Raw genomic sequence first — 23,098 nt, forward strand, 5'->3', positions numbered from 1 at the left:
CAGGGGAACACCTGGTGAATCAGCTGGACTGGCAGCCTCAGGACGACGCCAGATGGGAGCTGGTGACAGGGCCCCAGAGCACGGTGCACACTTCAACGCTGGACCAGCAGGGGCACCGGGTGAGTCACGGCCCCACCACATACCTCACCTGCAGCTCGGGTCACAGCTACACATCTGCTCCACACTCCAGGTCAGCTGGCTCTCCAGCTTGTGGCGACTTTCCAAACACTCTGTGTCCAAGCCCTGCCCCGTCCGCCTGCTTCTGAACAAACAGCTTCCTAACTACCGAGCCTGCCGACATCACCAGCTGTCCAGGCGACCTGCACATGCACTCTAGTTACAGGAAACCAGCGCCGAGCCCCACAAGACTCATCAGAGAGGAGCCCTGGCCCACACGCGCCCGGCCCCGTATTTGAGTTTTCCTTTCCAACTCCTACCAACCCGATCACGCTTGCTGACAGAGTGCAAAAAGTGAGTTCCCTGCCCCTTCCAGGTCCAAACTCTCAGAAGCACCTGGACATGCCAGCGGGAATCTGAAATAACCTGGTTATTTTCTTTTTCTTTTTTGTCCCCCCATAGGTAATTTTTATTTATTTATTTATTTTATTGGGTCTGCATTGCTGCATGCAAGGTTTCTCTAGTTGTGGAGAGCAGGGGCTACCCTTCATTGCAGTGCACAGGCTTCTTATTGTGGTGGCTTTTCTTGTTGTAGAGCATAGGCTCTAAGCTTTCGAGCTTCAGTAGCTGTGGCTCGCGGGCTCTAGAGCGCAGGCTCAGTAGTTGTGGTGCCTGGGCTTGGTTGCTCCGCAGCATGTGGGATCTTCCCTGACCAGGGCTCAAACCCATGTCCCCTGCATTGGTAGGTGGATTCTTAACCACTGAGCCACCAGGGAAGCCCTCACCTGGTTATTTTCTGAAGCCATTAGCTCACGATGCAAGAACACTGGCTGGAAATGCTCTCCCAATGGAACCTGAAGCCTGAATCATACTGCAGGAGGTCCCAGTCCTGGGTTCCTCTCCCTGAAAACATGCAGCATAACTAAGCTTGGTACCTACCCCCACTAGGACATCCTAATAAGCACATTCAGGCAACTCTGCCCCAACAAGCAAGTGTATGCTCGTTTTCCAACCAGAATCATACTCTCTGACTCAGATGCTAACCTCAGAAAATACCCTCATTTGTGATTCATCTTCAGCCAAAAGCAATTTCTCAACCCTGAAGTGCTCTGTTCCACTTTTCATATTTAAAAAAAAAAAAAACTCCCCTGTATTAGGACAGGCTCCCAACCTGTGAGCCCTAGAACCCTCGGTGGGCTCTTGTCACCCTAAGGACTGAAAGGAAAGAAAGTGTGTAGCCACGTGCTGTTTGCACAGACGGCGGCCCTGCTGCCACCTCTCCCAGCATGGTGACGGGCATCCCCGGGACGCCACGGCCAAAGGACAGCTCTGGCCACTGCCACCGCTGACCAGGCGTCCGCTTGGCCCAACACAGCAATCACACCTACTGCAAGGACGCTGAAAAGAGGGGAATCTGACTGGCGTTGCTATAACATTTCTAACACACTCTGGCCCACTGCTCAGACCAGCCTGTGCACCCCAGGTTTAGAGGTAGAAGAACCATGCTGAGAGCTTTTCAGTGCCTGTTCAAGCTCAACCCACAAGGAGGGGTTAGAGGCCTGTTTCCTAACTAATACACAATTCTACCGTCTGTACACTACACCTGCTGAGGCCTCCTGTTTGCCTGTCCAAGTGGAAATAACCATTGCTTTACTGTCTGTACATGGACTTGTATAAATGTATACACAGGCCACGGTTTTGTTTAAAAACAAAACAAAACAAAATAAAACCCAAGCACTACAGTCAGGCATAAAGTAGAAAGAGAAAGTAACCCCCCACAAGGTCTGCATAAGTGTTTGTTAAAAACTAACCATCTATTAACACCAACTGCTGGCCCCAGGCTTTCATACCTCACTGTTCATTTAAACCCGTCAGCCCAGGGCGATGTCGTAAAGGTGATGGACTTGGGGTTCACAGGCTTTCCAATGAGCGGCCCCAAGCCATGGACCCATGTGCAGAGCCTCGGGGCACCCAGCCGGCCGCGGCTCACAGCTCCGCCGCCTACCAATGTCGCCACGCTGGGCTGAGGTGTCCTCCAGCCGTGATCACTGCCCAGCAGCTGGGACATGTAAAAGAATGATTTCCTCAGCTGTAACAGGTTAAAAAGTAACAAGCTCTTCCACAGCGCAGGTGTGAGGAATCAATGAGAGAAAGAATACACAGCTGAGCTTCCCGAACTTGGGCCTGAACACAGGAGCCCCTGGAGGGGCCTTAGACACACCTGACTGAGTCCCTGCCCGAGTTTCTGCTGCAGTTTCTGATGCAGCGGGTCTGGAGCGGGGCCTGATAACTGCATTTCTGATTAACTCCCCAAGAACCCCACCTAGAGAACGCCCGCTGTAAAGCATTTAGCCCAGGACCTGGCAGGTCTACAACTGGTAGCCAGTACCCCATAACCGCAGCTCACCCCCCAACTCTTTCTGTTTTAAAATCCCTTGGCTCCGGCCTCCGCATGCAGACTGCCCCCTTCTCCTTTCCCGTGACCCCCTGGCCACCAGAGCCCAGCCAAAGCTTGACGCTGCTTCCCTGCCCTGGCTGAAAACGTGCCTCCTTGGGCTCAGCAAACACACCTGTAAGGGAACCCGGGGGCCTCTGGCCAGATGGACTGAATGTGCTTTCAGTGTTTCGCAGAGAGTTCTTGGGTGCCTGTCTGTAAACCTACCAACAAGAGTAAAAGCTAACATGTAAGACCATGAGTCTCCACCTGGTTGCACATTCAAATCTCCTGGCCAGCTTCAGAGTCAGTGACACCGGGCCACCCCTGGGACCCTGACGTAACTGGTCTAGGGTGTGGCCAGGCATCAATAGCTCTCAAAGCTCCCCCCCCTCCTCCAGGTGATTCCAACACGCAGCCAGGGTTTCCATGCGCTGCCCCCGCACCCCGACCCCACCCCAGAAGAAACGTACAGTCACGCCCCTTCTTGTACATACCCAAAACCTACAGTGACACTTATGGGAGTCTGTGTCACTCGGGTTTTAATGCTGACCAGAGGCTTTAAGGCTCAGCATTCTGTCCCTCTTTCAAATGCATTTGTGCCTTTGGGAAAGCCTTCCCAAATCCTGCTCTTCCTGTGAAAAGTGAGAATCTATGTAGTGATGTTGTTGTTGTTAACTGTGGTTAGTGATCAATGAGAGCTGAAAATAAAGTTATTTTTAGAAACAGAGACATAAAACATGTAAAATGATAGCTATCAAAGAAAAGTCATTTGGAATAAACTTCAGATGTTACGATTACCTTATAAGGTTCATCAAGCTACTGTGTCCGAGTCACCCAAGCCCAGCGGTGATGCATATGGCTAGGTTATCCATAAAAATCTTAGTTTAAATCACTGCAAACCTACTTGCAAGACCCAACATGCAAAAGGAGGTAAGAGGAAGAAAGGTGCCCTTGACCTTGAGAAAGGGCATTGCATAACATTCACTGAGTAGCTAAAACGTGTCAGGCGCTGGGCAGTGAGGTGGGGGTGCTGATCCCACACTGGCCCACGCGGCCAGGCCCTGCAGCTGCTACCAGGGGAAGCTCGCCCTGAAGTGGCCATGCAGCTGCAGGAGGCCACAGGTCAAGATGGAGCCACCTGCAGAGCTTCAAACACACCCATGGCTGCTGCTTCTCCAAGGGAAGCAGCTCCTTCCTTGCTGTCACCGTAACACACACAGTACCGTGAGCACCCAGTGTTGAAAAAAACGTTAGGGAACGCCCATCCCCCCAGGGCTGCGCAGACTGTCCTTAACACCCAATTCCTGAACAATGAGCTGGCCAGGGGGCATCTTCATCAGTGTGGATATAAACACTGGAGGAGAGCTGCCAGAATAGTAATTTTCTTACTGCCGCTGGATGATGGGAATAGAACACCAGAATTCTCCCCTTTAGGTGAGACCCCAAAAAGCTTTAAAACCTAAAATTTCATGCTCTCAGGAGAATATCTGTACAAATACTGTTTTCTTGAAGCGAAAACTAATCACACAATGCATGTGGTCTCTACTCAGGAGAAACAGTCATGGGGTAATTACCCCAGTGAACAAAGTGGACTTAAAATACATTCCTTGCAATTCCTTTCATTTTGTTCAAGAGCAGTCTGGCTTTTTTTTTTCTTTAATACTGAGCTGCAGAGAGAATTTTTTAAAACTTGAAGTTTCTAGATTGAGCCCTTTAAAGCTATTCCAAGCACATATTATTCCACAACCTTTGTATTTTGATATTGAGGAGTTATTTTTCCCAAAGCTCCTCTCATCCAGGAGAAATCTTTCCTGCTTTTACTGCATCACATCTGAAAACGAGCTAGTCCCTTGCAAGAAGTGAAACTGATTCATTCCTTTCAGCAGAGCATCCCGAGCACAGGAGATGCTGGCGGTCCCCGTGGGCGATGCTCCCTTGCATCCCACCCGGGATTTCTGGGAATGTTTGGATTGGAGCGGCTCTCCAACCCTCCCCAGGTTCTGAACCCTAATGCAGCGTCCAAATGGGGGAAAATGGCTACATTAACTGGCCCAGCCCAACCGAGACCCTGCACGGTTCAAAGGGGCACAATTCTTGTGTGCTGGGAACACGGAGGCCCAGCGGGGCTACTGATCCGCTCGCCAGCATTCCAATCCCCAGAATGCTTCTCCCGCCTCCCATCACTGTTCCCTGGACTCGGAATTCTAGAACTAAGAAAGGTTTCATGCAGTTACTTTTGTCCAAACGCATCATTCCTGGGAGGCGGGGAGAATCAGTGGAAGACTTCTAGGTCTTATGTATCTGAACTTAACATACTTCCCTTCTCTCACTAGAAATCAGTGACTTTTAAAATATTTAAACAGTTAAACTAGAAAGATTTGTGGGAAAACCCAGAATGTACTAAAGAACCTCCTCCACCTATAACCTAAACGTTGTTTCTTTAATTAAATCTGAAACATGATTTCCTGATTACTCCCAAGAACAGAACAAAGCCAAAAGTTTTCAAGGCACACTGTATAATTTTACATGAATTGAAGGCATAACTATAAAAATACAATCTAGTGACAATTTAAATACAACCTAGGGACCTTCCTGATGGCGCAGTGGTTAAGAATCCACCTGCCAATGCAAGGGACCTGGGTTTGATTCCCAGTCCGGGAAGATCCCACATGCCGCGGAGCAACTAAGCCCATGCGCCACAACTACTGAAGCCCACGCCTAGAGCCCACGTTCTGCAACAAGAGAAGCCACCGTGATGAGAAGCCTGAGCACTGCAACAAAGAGTAACCCCCGCTCACTGCAACTAGAGAAAGCCCACATGCAGCCAACAAAGACCCAATGCAGCCAATTAAATAAATAAATAAATAAATAAACTTTATAAAAATAAATTCTATCTACAATTAAGAATAACAAGAAAGGTAAGAGAACAAAGCATGGAAACGATTTACTTGATGACATAGCCATCGATTTTTGTTCTAGAGTGCAATCGATTTGGCAGAAGTCACATAACCAGAATGGTTATTAATCTGTGCAGAATCAGGCAATTCATTAGATGAGTTACAGTTTTGTGGGGATGAATAGTACTTATATTGGGCTACAGCGTGCAGCTAAATTACAAGGGAAGTCTGGCCTTCAATGCTACTACTGGAACTGGGTCCCCAAAGCGCAGGCCACTAAGCCCAGGGCTGTTTGATATTTACTGTGCTTTTAAATTACTTTCTTCTCTAATACTACGCACAGAGGTCATGTCTACCCATGGTCTGTCAGCCCTTCAACAGTGAACACACGTCCATGAGGAGACACTCTTTCTAAGTCTTTTCAATGAAAGGGACGTCTGACCCCTCAGCGATGTCGTCACTTCTAGAGCTACTGAAATCAGCATCATGACACTTAACCCTCACCAGGAACTGCTGGCTGCACGTCATTTATAACAAGAAAAGGAAAACAACTCTCATCTTCCCTTCCAGAGAAGCCCAAGCAACACCCATCCTTTGTTTTGTTTGTGACATCCTTACTGATGTTTCGTAAAAAGGAGAAAAGTTGAGTCAAAGTGACTCAAATGGTTGAACTAGACAACTACTTTTCAATAATCCTTACTCTCAAAGGGAGGTGTTTTCCACAACTTATCCCTTTCCTTTACAAACAGCTAGGACCAAGCAAGGAAAACACAGCAGCAAAACAAGCCAAGTATTTGTTGGGAACCCTCCGGAAGGGACAGAGGCCCAGGGGAGGTGCCCCTAGAGCACACCTGCTGCACGTGGCCCAGGGGAGTATGTTGAGACCACACCTGCCCATCACCCCAATCACACCTGGGCAAAGAGGAGGCGCCTGGGCCGCCCTGGACACAGCTGCTCCCTCCCCGGGACTTTGTGGAGATGTCACCCGCACGTAGGAGCTGGGACTCCCATCCCTGTCCAGCCAAGTGGGATGGGAGAGGCGACCGGCACCTGCAGCCACACAGCGCGTTCAGGGCCATCTCCAGCATCCTCCGGCCAAGCATCAGGTGGGTCCTGCTGTGCCTCGGGGTACCGCTCAGATCCCTTGCCTTCGCTCTATAGGCACCAGCAGCCCAGAGCATCCCAATTCCTCCCCACACCTCCACACCCATCTGTCTTCTGCTGCCACCACCTCCTGCTTAAAAAGTTTCCCTGGCTCGCAGCACCCACCTCACCCACCGCGGCCCCTACCACTAACCTGCAGGAACAGCATGGGCCCTCTCCCCCAGCCCAGGGGCGACTCTCCCTGGAGAGCCAACACTGACTCTCTCCCCAGGCTGTCTGCCCCTGGGTCCACCCAGCACCAGCAGAGGAATCCCTGTGACGTGCACATGCGGGGTGTGGAGGATCTGCCCGCAGGACAAGACCTAGGAGGGGCCTTCCGGTCAGCCTCCTCTCAGCCCCCTCTCAGCCTCCTCTCAGCAAGGTCTGGGCAACTCAAGGTGAAGGCTGAACACTTGGACCCATTTCCTTCTGTGAAATAACTTTATTGAGCTATAAGTCACATACTGTAATATTCACCCCTTTAAACAGTAAATCCGGGATTTCCCTGGTGGCGCAGTGGTTAAGAATCCACCTGCCAATGCAGGGGACACAGGTTCCATCCCTGGTCCGGGAAGATCCCACACGCCACAGAGCAACTAAGCCCGTGCGCCACAACTACTGAGCCTGCATGCTGCAACTACTGAAGTCCACATGTCTAGAGCCCATGCTCCTCAATAAGAGAAGCCACCGTAATGAGAAGCCCGCACACCACAATGAAGAGTAGCCCCCAGTCACTCACCACAACTAGAGAAAGCCTGCGCGCAGCAACAAAGACCCAGTGCAGCCAATAAATAAATAAATAAATTCATTTAAAAAAAAGAGTAAATCCACATATAAAATAGATAACTAACAAGGACCTACTGTGTAGCACAGGGAACTCTACTCAATACTCTGTAATGGCCTATATGGGAAAAGAATCTAAAAATGAGTGGATGTTTGTATATGTGTAACTGAGTCACCATGCTGTACACCTGAAACTAACACCACATTGTAAATCAACTTTACTCCAATAAACATTTAAGAAAGAAAGCATAAATGCAGGGGGGCTTGGTATGCACGGAGCTGTGCAGCCAGCGCCACTCTAACCCCAGCACACTGTCATCACCCCAGTCCTCGCCCTGACGCCTGCCAGTCAGCTCTGCCTCTATGTGTCTGCCTGCACCGAACATCTATATTGAAGGAAACATACAGTGTGCTCTTGACCTGTTTTCATGTCAAACACTAAACACACGCATTAGGAAAGGTGGTGTGCGATAGCTATTAGCAGAGGGCTGAATTTCAGAAACTCTCAGCCTCAGGATACGCAGGAGGACTTAGGAGAAAGAAATCCACCTTCTGGGACCAGGGACTCCAGGCACGGTTCCTAATAAGGTGACACAAAGCCACCCCTGCCCCCATCTTCCACATCACCCTCTTCTCACTACCCACCCCCAACACAAGGCGCGCCTGAGGTTTCAAAAGTGCCCTGACAGCTCCCCCATCTCCTCTACTGGCCTGGATTAGTGCTGCTTGAGAAACTGGTTCTTATCTCATGCGCATAAGATCATCTTGAGACTGTTGTTCAGATTCCTGGGCACCACCGACCCTGATTCAGTAGGCTTGCACTTGTGAATTCTGACGCAGACAGCAGGTGGGCCACACCTCTCTAGAGCAGCAGTTCTCATGCTGCAGCCAGCGTCAGAATCCCCAGGATTCCCAACTGAGCCCCAGTCTGGGGTTCAGGAGGTCGGGAGTGGGCCCAGAACTCTACATTTCTAACATGGATCCATGTGACATTGATGCTGCTGGTCTGGGGACCACACTGTGAAAACCGCTGCTTGCTGGGGTGGCAACGCCCCGCCTTTCTGTTTTGTCTATGGCTGTTTTCATGCCACAACAGCAGAAAGCGGTAGTTCAGTCCACAGGGCCAAAAACATTTACCCTGGCTGTTTGCAGAAAAAAGTCTGCGGCCCTCTAGTTTACAGAGGATCATCCAAATATTAGAAATGTCATGAGTATGTCTATTGCCAAGCTGAGACTCCGGTACTTCATATGGATTTCGGGGGGGGTATGTAATTGTATAAAATCCTCAGGATTTTTATACTTCAAACATTTTATTTACTTATTTATTTACTGGCTGTGTTGGGTCTTTGTTGCTGCACGCTCAGGCTTTCTCTAATGTGGAGAGCAGGGGCTACTCTTCATTGCAGTTCACAGGCTTCTCATCGTGATGGCTTCTCTTGTTGCAGAACACGGGCTCTAGCTGCACAGGCTTCAGTAGTTGTGGGACATGGACTCAACAGTTGTGGCTCGTGGGCTCTAGAGCACAGGCTCTGTGTGGTGGCACACGGGCTTAGTTGCCGCGGCATGTGGGATCTTCCCAGACCAGGGATTGAACCTGTGTCCCCTACACTGTCAGGCAGATTCTTAATCACTGCGCCACCAGGGAAGTCCCTAAACATTTCTCTTAAGAAAGTTATTCTGGGGAATTCCCTGGTGGTCAGGACTCCACGCTTCCACTAAAGGGGGCCCAGGTTCGATCCCTGGTCAGGGAACTAAGATTAAGATCCCCAAGCTGTGTAGCATGGGGGGGGGGGGGGGGGCGGGGAGGGTGTAAAAATATTTATTTATCTATCTATCTATCTATTTGATTGCACCGGGTCTTAGTTGCAGCAGGCTGCCCTACTAAGCAAGTATACTAAAGCCCACCAAACTGCACATTTTTCCAAAAGGATGAATCTTACAGTATGTAAGATATTAAATTAAATTGAGTTATGAGCTTCCCTGGTGGTGTAATGGTTAAGGATCTGCCAGCCAATGCACAGGAAACTGGTTCAATCCCTGGTCCAGGAAGATCCCCCATGCCGCAGAGCAGCTAAGCCCATGCACCACAACTACTGAGCCTGTGCTCTAGAGCCTTCGAGCCACAACTACTGAGCCCACGTGCCACAACTACTGAAGCTCTCGCGCATAGAGCCCGTGTTCCGCAACAAGAGAAGTCACAGCACTGAGAAGCCCTAGAACCGCAACAAAGAGGAGCCCCCGCTCACCGCAACTAGAGAAAGCCTATGTGCAGCAAAGACCCAATGCAGCCAATATTAATTAATTAATTAAAAGTAAATTAAATTGAGTTATATCTCAATTTAAAAAATAATTTTAAACTCAAGGGAAAAAAATTCAGGCAGGCCTGCCCTGCACCCTCTCCAGCCACCCCAGGGAATGGAACAGGCTTCCTCAAACACGGTGCGTGCACCTTTAATCCAAGAGGTGCAGAACTGGGAGAAATGTGCAACGACCCAGAGATCAGAATGCTCTCCATCCTTCTCGACCAAGAAAGGTCCTTCTGGACCAGCTAAGGTGCAACAAGAGCAGTTACCAGGGCCTTTCCAGCAAGGCCCTGAGAAACCCAGCCGGCTTCTGGCACATCCACTGCTGGGCGTCTAGGAGCCTGGCACTTGGAGAGTCCAGACGCTGTGCAAGTAAAAGACTGGTCCTGTGACTGTCCCGGGAGGCAGTAATGGAGGCCGTGTCACCAGGGGTGACAGAGAAGCTACAAACACAAGACACTGAGGCTCCGGGACTGGGTGACGTTGGCCACGGAAGGTCAAGGAGAGACAGGCATCAAGCATGACTCCTAGATTCGGGGATAAACCTGTCAATAGGCCCAGAAGTGTAGGAGAATAAAGGTCAAGGAAGAGGCAAGATCTCCACCTGCATCACACGGAGTTTGAAGGGCATCCGCAGTACCCACGGGGCTGTTCTGGAAGCTGGGACTGCACGTGGAGACCTGAGAGCTGTCTGCCTGCCTCAGGGAAGCGCAGGAGACCCCCTAGACCAGAGAGGAGAGAGAAAGGAGGGGCCTCCAGCAGAAATCAACACTGCAGCAGACAGCCAAGGGGAAGAGCCAGTATGGCCACTTTCGCAAGGGTCAGAAAGAAGGAGAAAGCGTTTCTGCATGAATGGGACATCTTTTTCAGATCGGCAATAACAGCATAGGTAATTTGAGCATTATGTTCTGTAAAAGCAAACCTAGTCCCTGCCCAGGAGCCTAAGAAGGAGTGTTCTCAGTGGCCAGCAGAGAATGTAAATTTCCCTTTGGGGTACAGTTTCACAACTACAGGCAGCTGTATGAGGTTCTAATTACTTTTCTCCAAAATGCCAGCCCCTGAAAATGGGGAGGGAGGGGGAAACAGCACCCCCACCCAAGCCGCAGAGGCATCCACTCCCTACCATCTCTGTGGTGAAATCAACACAAAATAAACATGACTCAAGCAGCAGCAGGCCTATCTTTTCAAGCCCAGATGTTTCCTTTCCAAACTTTCATTCAAGATTCAGGACATCTAAACACTCACGAAAATTAAAAGAAAAGCTGCACATACCAAAAAAGCACACAGTTGTTTTAAAAGACTGACATATTTGGTCAATAAGAGGTACTCAGTTTTCCAGAAGTTAGGGTTTTATTTTCTATATGCCTGTCTAGAAAAAGGTAAATGATAAAACTCAATATATGCCATAGTAACAAAACAAATCATTTTTAGAATTCCAAGTGGCATACACAAAACTAAGCTTCCTTTAAGCTAGCATCTGATTCCAAAGACTGTGGACCACATAATTAAGAGAGTTACCTTCAAGCAACTCATAATTAGATCTACATGGTACAAAGCAAAGAATTCCACAGGGGGGAAAAAATTCAATATAGCTCTACTACCAAAATTAAGATTATTATATGTTTTGGCCTGCTGATAATCTTTTCCTTTCTTTTCAATTTTTTCAAGATGGTTTTAATGTTTCTGCAACAAGAAAAGACAAACAGTATTGCTATGCTTACAAACTGACAAGCACACGTACAATTAGCACAGATAAATGCCACTGTGTTTACAAATTTACAAACATGTCACAATTCACACAGACAGAAGCAGAATTTTGTCAGCAGCCGTATTTCATCAGCTTCAGCATTTCCAAGCCACAAGCAAAGGATCCCTTCACCTCCTTTGGAAGTCAGGGAGGGGACTTCCTAGGTGGCTCAGTGGTTAAGAATCTACCTGCCAATGCAGGGGACATGGGTTCCATCCCTGCTCCAGGAAGATCCCACATGCGAGGAGCAACTAAGCCCCTGCACCACTGAAGAGGAAAGTTAGAAACTTACACTCAGCTAAAAACAACTCCATGCTTGTTTTGCTTTTGTGAAATATACTTGCTACAGGGAGAAAAACAGAAAAACAGGATGACAACAATTCAATGTAACTTTAAGATGTTTTGCTAAAAAAATGAAATATTCTGCACCTGCTCTTGTAAGTTTCTGTTTGGAAACGTCCTTGCTCTGTAAACATGTGCACTATAAAAGTAAAGCTCACCCTGAGTTCAGGGCCCAGAACTCAACCCTCCCAGTGTGGTGCTTGGTTTCTTGACAGACCGATTTCTGCAACACCACAACTATTGAGCCTATGTTCTACTGCCCGTGCGCCACAACTACTGTGCCTGTGTGCCACAACTACTGACGCCTGCGTGCCTAGAGCCCATGCTTCGCAATAAGAGAAGTCACCACAATGAGAAGCTCACGCACCACAACAATGAGTAGCCCCTGCTCACTGCAAATAGAGAAAGCCCATGTGCAGCAACGAAGAGCCAATGCAGCCAATAAATAAATTAATTAACTAAAAAAAGAAAGAAAGAAAAGAAAGTCAGGGAGGGCCACCGGCCCTGGGGCTCCAGGCCCCTGGGGGTCCTCCCTACACCTTCCCGGGCTTTCTGTAAGCGTCCCAACCCCTGAACAGAAGAGTCTGTCCTTGCCCACCCCTCGGAGCACCCCTTGCCCCCAACCCTCCGTTCCCCAAACCAATGCCACCTTCCCCCAGGGACCAGCGTTACTAAGCATCTCCCTTTCCTTGATGGTCTACCTCATGTGCCTATGTTCTACTCTCTAGGGAAAAGAAGAGCCTGCCATACAAGATCATAATTAATTAATCTGATAGAGGCAGCCCGGTTAATGAGGATTTAATGCGTAACCCTCCCAGGCAACACCTTCTGCACCTGAACCAAAGCGGTAAGTAATGCAGAACTCGGCCAGGAGAAGGGGAGAAAGGTGCACTCCCGACATCATAGGAGCAGCCAGGCAGCCACCCGCCGCGCCTCCCGTCAGCCCTCCCTGAGGGCTACGTGGCTGCTGGACTGGGGATTTTCCCTGCCTCTGCCCCACCTCCCCAGAGCTCCAGGCAATCGTCTGCAGAACACAGGGTGAAAATCAAATTACCAGCTGAGAGAAAGGGTGGAAAGAAGCTGAACCTCTGAGCGTGCAGGGCTCGTTTTAGGGAGTAAGTGTGCACGGAATAAGCTCAGGTGCTAATCAGACACCCACAGTGATTCCTTACAAAGTAAGTAATCATTCCCTCTGTGTGGGTATAATTAAGCATTACAATATTTAAGGAAAACTTTTGAAAACAAACTTATGGTTACCAAGGGGGAACAGGGGGAGGGATAAATTGGGAGATTGGGACTGACATATACACAGTACTGTATCTAAAGCAGATAACTAATAAGGACCTACTGTACAGCACAGGGAACTGTACTCAATACTCTGTAATGACCTATACGGGTAAAGAATCTAAAAGAGGGGATGTATGTATATGTATAACGGATTCATTTTGCTGTACAGCAGAAACTAACACAACTTTGTAAATCAACTACACTCCAATAAAAATTTAAAACAAACAAACGAAACAAACAAGAAAACAACAACAAAAAGGAAAACTTCTGATTTCTCTCCAGACTGCATTTGTTAGAATGGCCTCTTACAGCAAGTAATCAAAGAAACATGTGATGGCCCAAGCACAACAGAGGCAAATTTCTTGCTCATGTACTGGTACTACTGGGAGGGTAACCAGGCTATAGGCAGCTAGCTTCCTCCTCAGGCATTCAGGAGGAGGAGGAGGCTATGCCCTAGGACCATCTTCATTCCAGATAGGCCATCATCACTTCTACTTGCATCTGACTGCACAGAGCTGCCACATGGCCTCACAACTGCAAGGGAAGCTGGGAAGTGTAGGCCAGCAGTATGCCCAGAAGTACGAGGAGACTCGGACTCCAGTGAGCAGACAATATCTCTACCAAGCCTGTGGTCCAACTCCACGCCCTCAAACATTTTCTACTGCCAAAAAGTAAAGCAGTGAAGAAATGCAGTTTGTTGTCATGGGATAGTCAACCTTCCTCTTTCCTACTATTTTCACTTCCCAAACCACTTTTTAAAATCTTATTCTTCTGAATATCACATAGATCTGAAAGAGCTACCTTTCATTCATATTATAAAAAGAAAAATCAGTATTATTCAAAAATAGTTTAGGGACTTCTCTGGTAGTCCAGGCTAAGACCCCACACTCCCAATGCAGGGGGCCTGGGTTTGATCCCTGGTCAGGGAACTAGATCCCACGTGCCACAACTAAGAAGCCTTCATGCCACAACGAAGGTCCCAAGTGCTGCAACTAAGACCCAGTGCAGCCAAAATAAGTAAATAAATATTTAAAAAAAAAAAACAGTTTTGGGGGACTTCCCTGGTGGTGCAGTGGTTAAGAATCCACCTGCTAATGCAGGGAACATGGGTTCAAGCCCTGGTCTGGGAAGATCCCACAGGCCATGGAGCAAGTAAGCCCGTGCACCACAACTACTGAGCCTGCGCTCTACAGCCAGCAAGTGGCAACTACTGAGCCCACGTGCCACAGCTATTGAAGCCCGTGCGCCTAGAGTCCATGCTCCACAATAAGAGAAGCCACCGCACTGAGAAGCCCGCGCACCACAACTGAAGAGTAGCCCCCGCTCTCCAGAACTAGAGAAAGCCTGAACACAGCAACAAAGAACCAACATAGCCCAAAATCCAGCTTAAAGTCTTTCCATAATAAATTGGCAGTTTAATACATTAACATTACTTTTTAAACAAATTTTTTCACATTACTTTTTATAGTTTTCCAAATTCTTAGCGAAGCAGGATGAAGTAGGGAAAAGGGAGGAAGGGGGAGGAGGGGTGGAATTTAAATCCACTAGAGCTAGCTTTCTGTATTGCCTTACTTCATCTCTGTGTCAACATACTAAAGTGGGAATGATTCTAGTTTGACAGCCTGAAGGATTAAGGATCAGAGAAGGTTAAGGACACAGTGCAAGACCCAGCTACATATGCAAGACATTCTCTCCGAAACTGGAACCACTGTGGCCAGAGTAGGAGACAAAGATGATCACCCCCCCAAGCAAAGCAGGGTTCCTCTAAACTGGCAAACCTCACACCAGCTTTCAAATCTGCCCTACACCAGAAACTTATTTTCAGTAGAGGGAAAAATTACTATCTGAAGGGATGTGACCAGCCCAAAAGAAACTATGAAAGCTATGGCCTTAAAGGAGTCTCCAGGGAAGCAGCCTGGCCAGATCACTCACCTACGTGCACCAGCCTCCAAACAGCACTGTGGTAACCCACTCTCACATATCTGCAGACGGCATGGACCAATAGACATTCGAACTGAACCTCCAACAGTGGAGACCGAAGCCAAACAAACACAGAAAAAGCAGCAGAGCTCAGAAACGGAATCTATACAGAAATAAGACATTTTAAAAAATCAGTTTAATATCCTCAAAGATATGACTGAACCACCATGAAACAAGATCAGTATGGTATCCAAAAGGAACATTCAAGAACAACACTAGCAGGGACTTCCCTGGTGGTGCAGTAGTTAAGAATCCGCCTGCCAATGCAGGGGACGCAGGTTCAATTCCTGCTCCAGGAAGATCCCACATGCCACAGAGCAACTAAGCCCATGCGCCACAATTGAGCCTGTGTAACGCAACTACTGAAGCCTGCGCACCACAATGAAGAGTATCTCCTACTCACCAAAACTAGAGAAAGCCTGTGTGCACCAACAAAGACCCAACACAGCCAATAAATAATTTTTTTTTTTAAAAAGGGCTTCCCAGGGCTTCCTAGGTGGCGCAGTGGTTAAGAATCCACCTGCCAATGCAGGGGACACGGGTTCGATCCCTGCTCCAGGAAGATCCCACATGCTGCAGAGCAACTAAGCCCACACGCCACAACTATTGAGCCTGCGCTTTAAAGGCCGTGAGCCACAACTATTGAGCCCACATGCTGCAACTACTGAAGCCCACGCGCCTAGAGTCCATGCTCCTCAACAAGAGAAGCCACGGCAATGAGGAGCCCATGCACCACAACGAAGAGTAGCCTGCGCACCTCGCAGCAACGAAGACCCAACGCAGCAAATAAATAAAATTAATTTTTAAAAAAAATTAAAAAAAAAAAAAAGAATCCACCTGCCAATGCAGGGGACACGGGTTTGATCCCTGGTCTGGGAAGATCCCACATGCCATGGAGCAACTAAGCCTATGTGCCACAACTACTGAGCCCACGAGCCTGAAGCCTGTGCTCTAAGAGAAGCCACCACAATCAGAAGCTCATGCACTGCAATGAAGAGTAGCCCCCACTCACAACTAGAGAAAGCCTGCGGAGCAATGAAGACCCAACACAGCCAAAACAAACAACAGTTACCCCGAAACGGAAAAATAAAAGTACCAGCAATAGAGAATATAAACAAATGCCCAAAGAAATCAGCTTAGAAGTTTCAATAGCTTCTCTAGGGAAGAGGAAATGACAGCGTGGAGCTGCTGGTATGATAACAAGCCCTGAAGAACTATCTGATTACTTAAACTGTGCAAGAGCCACTTTGATAAAAATAAAAACAAAACTCAAAAAGATACACTAACATTTTGTCCCTTTCCTCCCTTGAATAAGTAAAAATGTTGCCTTTAGAGCACCCAGAACCTACTCTGCCTGGGTTCTTGTTGACCTTCACAATTTGCCTTTGATCTGAAAGCCTTAGTTACCTTTGGCCAAAAGAAAGACAATCTCAACCCTCCCCAGGCCAAGTAGAGCACTGTTCTTCCCCATCCATCCAGCCGAAGTGGCGGATATTGCCTCCAACTTCATACCCACGAGATTTTTAAAAAACAGCCCAGATTTTTTTTAAAAAAGTTACTTTTGCTCTGCAATTCAGAACATCCTGGCTTTTCAGAACAACCCTACTTGTTCAAACCTAAAATAAAGTCAGTCCAATTATTTTTTCAACAATATCCTACTGTCCTTCTACTAAGATATGTTCCCCCAAAGAGAGTCCTTAACATTCACACTGGTCAACGAAACAGGCTCCACCTACCACAGGGCCATGCAAATACCTGATCCAGCTAGGTAACAGGAAAACAATTCTTCCAGAATACACCCTCCCTCTGTTGGACACTGGCAAGGTTTTTAAAAAGACCAAAAGAGCAACATGCAACCCTGTGCGCTTTCAAAATCCCTCATGTGGGTGGAAGTTTCAGCTTGGAAGAGGGCGGCTTGCAGAATTTCTCGTCAAAGGATGGCCCCACGCCTGACTACAGTGTATAAAAAGTAAAAGAGGTAAGAGTGAATAAAAAGTCTGTTCAGCATTTAAATCCTTAAATTATCTCAACTGTCCACACTGCACCCAGTGTACAAGAAGAAAAGCTCCCTAGAGCCCAGAAGAAATCCGCAAATCCAGGTTTATTTGCATGCTGACACAAAACAACTTTGGCAAAAGGACAGCTCCAAAATGCTTTCCAAATAGAAAACCCAGCCCTTTCCAAGCTGGGAGCCCAGTTCCTCTGGCCGAGAAATAGAAAGGTGAATTAAGAAATCCAAGCTCATTAGGATAAGCTGAAAACGACTATTTTTATGAGCCTTTCATTCTCATTCTCTTCTACATTTAGCTCTTGGGCAAACTTTTCTTTTTTTTCAAAAGATGAATGTTAGGACATGTTACAAAGCACTCATAACTGAACCAGGAAGGGCAAGATCCATCACGATGCAGAGGTGTGATGCACAGCTCAAGTTTAGAGCTCTTCACACCGTGGAAGGCTCTGGATTTACAGACGCGAGTCATGCTGAATTAATTTCTAGGAGAGGAAGAACCTCCCCCCCCATACCCGCTGCACCTCAAAACTCCAGCACCAGAGCTTGGAATGGGACTTGGGGCTCTTTGCCTGACTTCCTACCCCCACCCCCAAAACACATCCGGAGGACCAGGGGTGAGAACTCACAGGACCAACCAGGCACGGGCTGGGACACGGGAATAAAGATATATCTGAATGCCAGTTGGCAAGGCAGGTCTACCAACTGGAAAGGTGTTTCAGCGTGGCAAAGAAAACTCACCCTTTTGTTTTGTAACCACACTATTAATTTTTAAATACAAATGCGTCCTCGGAATGACCCTCCTCCGAACAATCAGCAAACGGCAGCTGGCCTCAAAGCGGCTGGGACCTCACAGTGCCCAGGAGTTGCCAGGACCACAGCAGTAGCCACAGCACCTGGGTTTGCTGGGGCAGGGGCGCCCAGTCCTCACCCACCCACCGTTTATTTCTACAGAGCTCTGGGAAAGCGGCAGTGGTCCTGATGTGGGCTTGTGCTTCAACACAGACATCGAGCAAAACCCAGACAGTCTGAGATCCATCGGTTCCCAACCCACAACTGAATTCAACGGAGCCCCCTTTTCTTTCTTTTTTTTTTTTTTTTGACTCCCCTTTTCCACAGCCTTCAGTGGTAACTGAAAAAGACTTTGGCTCTTGGCAGCAAATATACGGACATCAGGACAACAAGTCCAGACCAGGGCTGCTGGGTCACCGATGACCATGACTCAGCACAGCCCATAAAACGGAGCCCCTCTCAGACCACTACAGAAGGTGCCTCCCCACCCCGCAGCAACGGCCCTGAACCTTCGCCATCGGGAGCTCTAACGGTTGACGGTTGATGTAGGACATCTGCCACCTGGGTGTGTGGGCCAAGCCCCCCAAAACTGTGCCCTGATTCCCCTCCACCCCACCTTCAGCATGCAAACCAGGAAGGACACGGAAGGACACAGCCTCGCATCCAGTGAAATGTTTAACGGTCCGAAGGCCCCTGAGAGGGCACGTCAGGCTGGGCATCCTGAGCCCCAGCTCTCCCACCCTCCACCCCCCAGGACAGTTCTAGTCCCGAAGGCAACCTGGAAATCAACGGGTTCCCAAAGGAGCAGCATGGGACCAGGCCAGGCCCAAACTGCTGTCTTCTTTGGAGCTCCTGGCTAAGACTCTGGCATTCTTGGCGGGGGCGGGGGCGGGGGGTACCCTAAGAAATGATGAAAAGGAGGGGGCTTCATTCCTTCCCTGGTTAACAAACATTCCTGAGGCCGCAGGGGGCCTGCTGACACCCAGCCGAGCACTTCAGGCTTCCTAAGGAACCCCCAACCGCCCTTCTGGAATTCTAGCCCCTCCAGGGACATGCTAGAAATCAGGCCCTCCCCACCCCTGCTGAAGTTTTACACGTGCTGAGCTGATGGGGAAAGGAACTTGCACAGAGAGCAGGACCCTGCACAATATCGTACCTACTTATACAGCTCCTGAGAGGTCCCGCATTAAAGCAGAGTCTCAGAAACACTAACAAGTCAACGTCTTGGGAATTTCTTAGGGCAGAGACATTATTTCTGCTCCCTCCCGGACAGCAGTATGAAAAAATGGGGTTTTACGTATTTCCTAGCCCTGGTAAAACGTCAAGCTAGAAGTCAGTGTCAATGGAATGAACAGTTGCAAAGCTGGCTGCCGCCTTTCTGGGGGACTTCACATGGGCACTTCAAATTCCAAGGATGCCACTCCCAGGAAGTCAGTATCCCTTTAACTTCAAACCCGACTGAGAGAAAAGGCAGTCGTTACCCAGCAGCCCTGCTGAATGCCCATAAAACACAGCACTGGGGAGTTCCTGCTTCCATTTCCTTTTTCCAGCTACAAAAATGCAGATGAAGCAAGTATTTGTTTGAGTTTTACTATGTAAATAAAGCCTATTATCAGGGCAAGCGGCTAAGGAAGAAAACAGCCTTCCCCACCAAAGCTGGCTATGCCAGGGGCCTCAGAGTAGCTTCAAAAAGAAAAATTAAACACAAGCTTTCAAAGCTCAAATCCTTTCAAAGCAAAAGTGATATACACCTCATCTAGGGAGGGTGATTTTGTGCCCGGGGACATCTGGCAGTATCTGTAGACTTTTTCCATTGGCACACCTTTGGGGGGAGAGGGGGGTGGCGCCAGTGGGTAGAGGTGAGGGCTGCTGCTAGACACCCTACAATACATAGGACAGCGCCCCACCCCCCAGCAAAAAGTGATTCCAGACAAGAGCAGATGGCACCAACTGGAGGGAAAGTAGAGACATGCAGGGTCAAGATCTGGCCCTCAGGGCCCTTCTCAAGACTTGCCAGCCTTGTGACCTAAGGGCACACCATTTAACCCTCCTTGGTCTTAGCTGTTTCATCTATAAAATGGGCTAATAAAACCCCATCAGATCTGGGACTGAACCAGCGTTGTTCTTGGCATCACTTCCAGTTCTAAGACATACACTCCTAGGAGGCTTTCAACTGAGACAATGATCATGTAAAAACAGTGTGTCCTTCTACACTGGATCAAGCGTCTTCCAAGTCAGATTCTGTTAGAAATGAGCTGTATAATATCCCATGGCTCTACTATATAACCATTTAATTACAAGGTTTTTTTAAATGCAAAAAAAAAAAAAAACCTATTAGAAGGCCTCTTATTTAATGAGCCCCAGAGATTTTTCAGTAGCTGCTGGGAAAGGAAGATTCAAAGCTTGAATTAATTTAAATTCTGGTGGTGGAACAAATTTCCCCAGTCACCATCACAGCAGTCTATTTCCATTTTTTAAGTGATTATAATGGACAGGCTTTCCTTCATCCTTCTTTAATAATGTAACAGCTGTCGCACACATCAGTGATGACTTAATCCAGGAAAAAAGACAAGCAGGTGAAATACTGCCAATACCATGCAATGCAACATGTGGTTAAGAAATACAGATATGCATGTGTGAGCACGCATGTATGCATGTATACACAGGTCTGCACGGAAATTTAGCACAGATGTCCCAAACCGTCCTGAATCCTCTCCACCCTAAGCAAAGAAACCACAAATCTCCAGCCACATTAAAGCACCTACAGAAACCAAGGAGCAGTTTAAAAAGAGCATCTCAGTTAAGAATCATAAGCAGTTTATTTTCTGCAAAATCCTGAAGCACGATCTGGAAAGGCAGGGCTTGTACACTGCTACCAGCCTTGCCCCCCCACCGGCCCCCCCACACACAATCTTAGAAACTTCCATGCCAGTCAACCCAGGGGCCAAATCAGGAACAAACTGCCTGCCTCCTGTGCCCTGAATAGGCCCTGGTGTGTGTCCATGGGCTTTACCGCCCACCTCCTTCAGTTTCTAGAACAGAGCCCTCTTGCACAGGGAGAAGAGAAACCACAAAGAATGCACCGGGTTTCTTAGAACTTGAGGTATGGAGAAAGGAGGGGGTACTCCCGGGTCCCTTTCTCCAGCTTCTGGTAAAACAACTGAATTTTAGAGTTTAAGTCCAGCTTTCCTACACTGCGTAAGCCCAAAAAGCAAGACATCACCTTAAATAATGTTTTACAACTTAGTGCATCTGCTATAAAGACAAGTCCGAGAACAATAGGTCATGTGGTGTGTGTATTCTTTTTTAAAAGAAATACAAGAAAAGCTAAAGGTCTGAGTAAGTTACCTGACACCTTTTTAACATTTGCCATCAGTAATGCCTGAGAGAACTTTTATTGTTTAAAAGGCACAGGCTACTATGCCTTGATGCATGCATATGCAGGAAATGCCCGTCCTGCACAGAGTGTACACACTATGGCCGCAGCCCGCCCCCCCCACCCCCCGCCCCTTTTCAAAGAATCCTATTCAGTAATGGGTTGCACATTGGTGAAATTTATAACAGCGAGAGCCTCCTTCCCCAGTTCCACACAAATTCAGTGTACGTCTCCCCTCAAAGTCTCTAGTTTTATAAACATAAGAATGAGAGAATATAAAGATTAGAGAAGTTGGCTGTCTCATTTACTATCTAGACAACAAAGCCACACCACCTCCCAAATTCAATCCGGTGGGGAGGATTAGGAGTCACTGCTGTGGTGAAGCAGGAAAGCAGAGACAACCTGTAAGTCACCTTCAAACGCTTCTAGGAGCCAAGAATTTTTGCATTTTAAAGGGAACTTTGTCCCCAGCAATGGCACGGCCAAGACCTTCCCAGAGAAACTGACCAATAGACAGTTTTAACCAGAAAAAAACAAGACAACTGGTTTGTTGTTTGTGTGTTTTTACAGGCTTATCCAGGTTCGGCTGATAAGTTTCAAGATATGTTTTCTGTTTCGGGACAAGAGAATTCAAAGTTCTAAAGTAACACACACACGCGGAACTTCTTTTGGGGGCTCAAATCCCACTTTTACAATCTGAAAAGTTTCAGTATGTTTTTGCGGGTATGCAGAGCGCCATGGATCTAGGGCTGGAAGCGAAAGTCAATAAATATTGATGGGCTTTTGGGAATCCAGCTAGGTTGGCAGCAGCTGCTAGTCTGGGCTTCCTAGCGATAAGGGGTGCAGGTCCAAGCGGCGCAGAAACAAGGACCCAGACAGGCAAACACAGGTGGGGACGGCTCTGTCCACCCCCGGCACGTGGGACTGTTCCTCCCGGACCTCTGGGCAGGTCCACAGGTGCAGGCCGCCGCAGGCGAGGCCGGCAGTGACAGGGGACCCTGCCAGGTCCCTTCCTGGAGGGGGAGGGGAGGGGACCCGGAACAGGAGCCACTGAAACTCTGCGCGGCGCTGGGAGCCAGCAGGAATGGGAAACAATCCGGAGCGGCCCAGGTGGCGCCCGGGCCACACACGTATGCGCGTCCTACTGCCCACGTCCTCACAGGTGACCCAGCACACGCGCGCCCCTCCAGCGCTCCCACCCCCGACGAGTCCCTCGCCCGCACGCCACCTCCCGGCTGTCACCGTGCGGGTCCCGCGCCCTCCTTACCTTCGTGATGACCAGAGGTTCGCCGTGCTCGCGGCCGCCCTTCAGGGTAAAGCCCCAGGGGGCGCCGCCGCTCAGCTGCACCTCCACCAGGCGCCCGCCATCGGCCGCCCGCGCCTCGGCCTCTGCCAGGCGCCCTAGCCGCGCGCGGGGCTCGGCGTCCTCCATGGCGCGGGGCGCGCAGGCGGCGCAGCCGCTCAGGCCCCCAGGGCCGCCGGACCCGCGCCCATGCACTCCGGGGAGTCCCTGCCGGCCCAGGGCGAGGGAGGCTCCCGGCGCCCCCGCCGCCGCCGCCGCCGCCGGCCACTGGCAAACTTGCGCTGCAACTTGGGGCGAAAGTGCCGGCCCGCAGCAGGGAGGCAGCCGGGAGGACGCGCGGCCAGCGGAGCCGCGCGGGGAAGGGCGGGCCCCGGAGGGGGCGGGCCCACGGGGAGGGGGCGGGGAGCGGCGGGGCTCGGCGCGCGCTCGGGGACTCGCGCCGCTCGGGGAGCGGGGGGCGGGGCGCGCGCTCGGCCTCCCGAGAGTTGCCCGGAGGGTGGGCGGGGCGGGGCCCGGCGCGCGCTCGGGGACTCGCGCCGCTCGGGGAGCGGGGGGTGGGGCGCGCGCTCGGCCTCCCGAGAGT

At 49.3% G+C, this 23,098-nt stretch overlaps 1 protein-coding gene across 5 annotated transcripts in view; it reads right to left on the reverse strand.

The window, feature by feature from the left end:
* Positions 1-22,871, reverse strand: part of SHROOM2 (shroom family member 2) — a 135,276-nt gene extending 112,405 nt beyond the window's left edge. For 4 of the 5 annotated variants that reach the window (XM_057718025.1, XM_057718027.1, XM_057718026.1 and 1 more), the window contains exon 1: positions 22,480-22,871. In XM_057718025.1, the coding sequence (XP_057574008.1) occupies positions 22,480-22,644 (165 nt within the window). In that variant the 5' untranslated portion in view covers positions 22,645-22,871. The remainder of the gene's footprint in view (positions 1-22,479) is intronic. The other variant, XM_057718024.1, reaches the window with a different exon arrangement.
* Between the last annotated feature and the right edge of the window lie 227 nt (positions 22,872-23,098).

The sequence above is a fragment of the Hippopotamus amphibius genome, chromosome X (genome assembly GCF_030028045.1).
Source record: "Hippopotamus amphibius kiboko isolate mHipAmp2 chromosome X, mHipAmp2.hap2, whole genome shotgun sequence".
NCBI lineage: Eukaryota > Metazoa > Chordata > Mammalia > Artiodactyla > Hippopotamidae > Hippopotamus > Hippopotamus amphibius.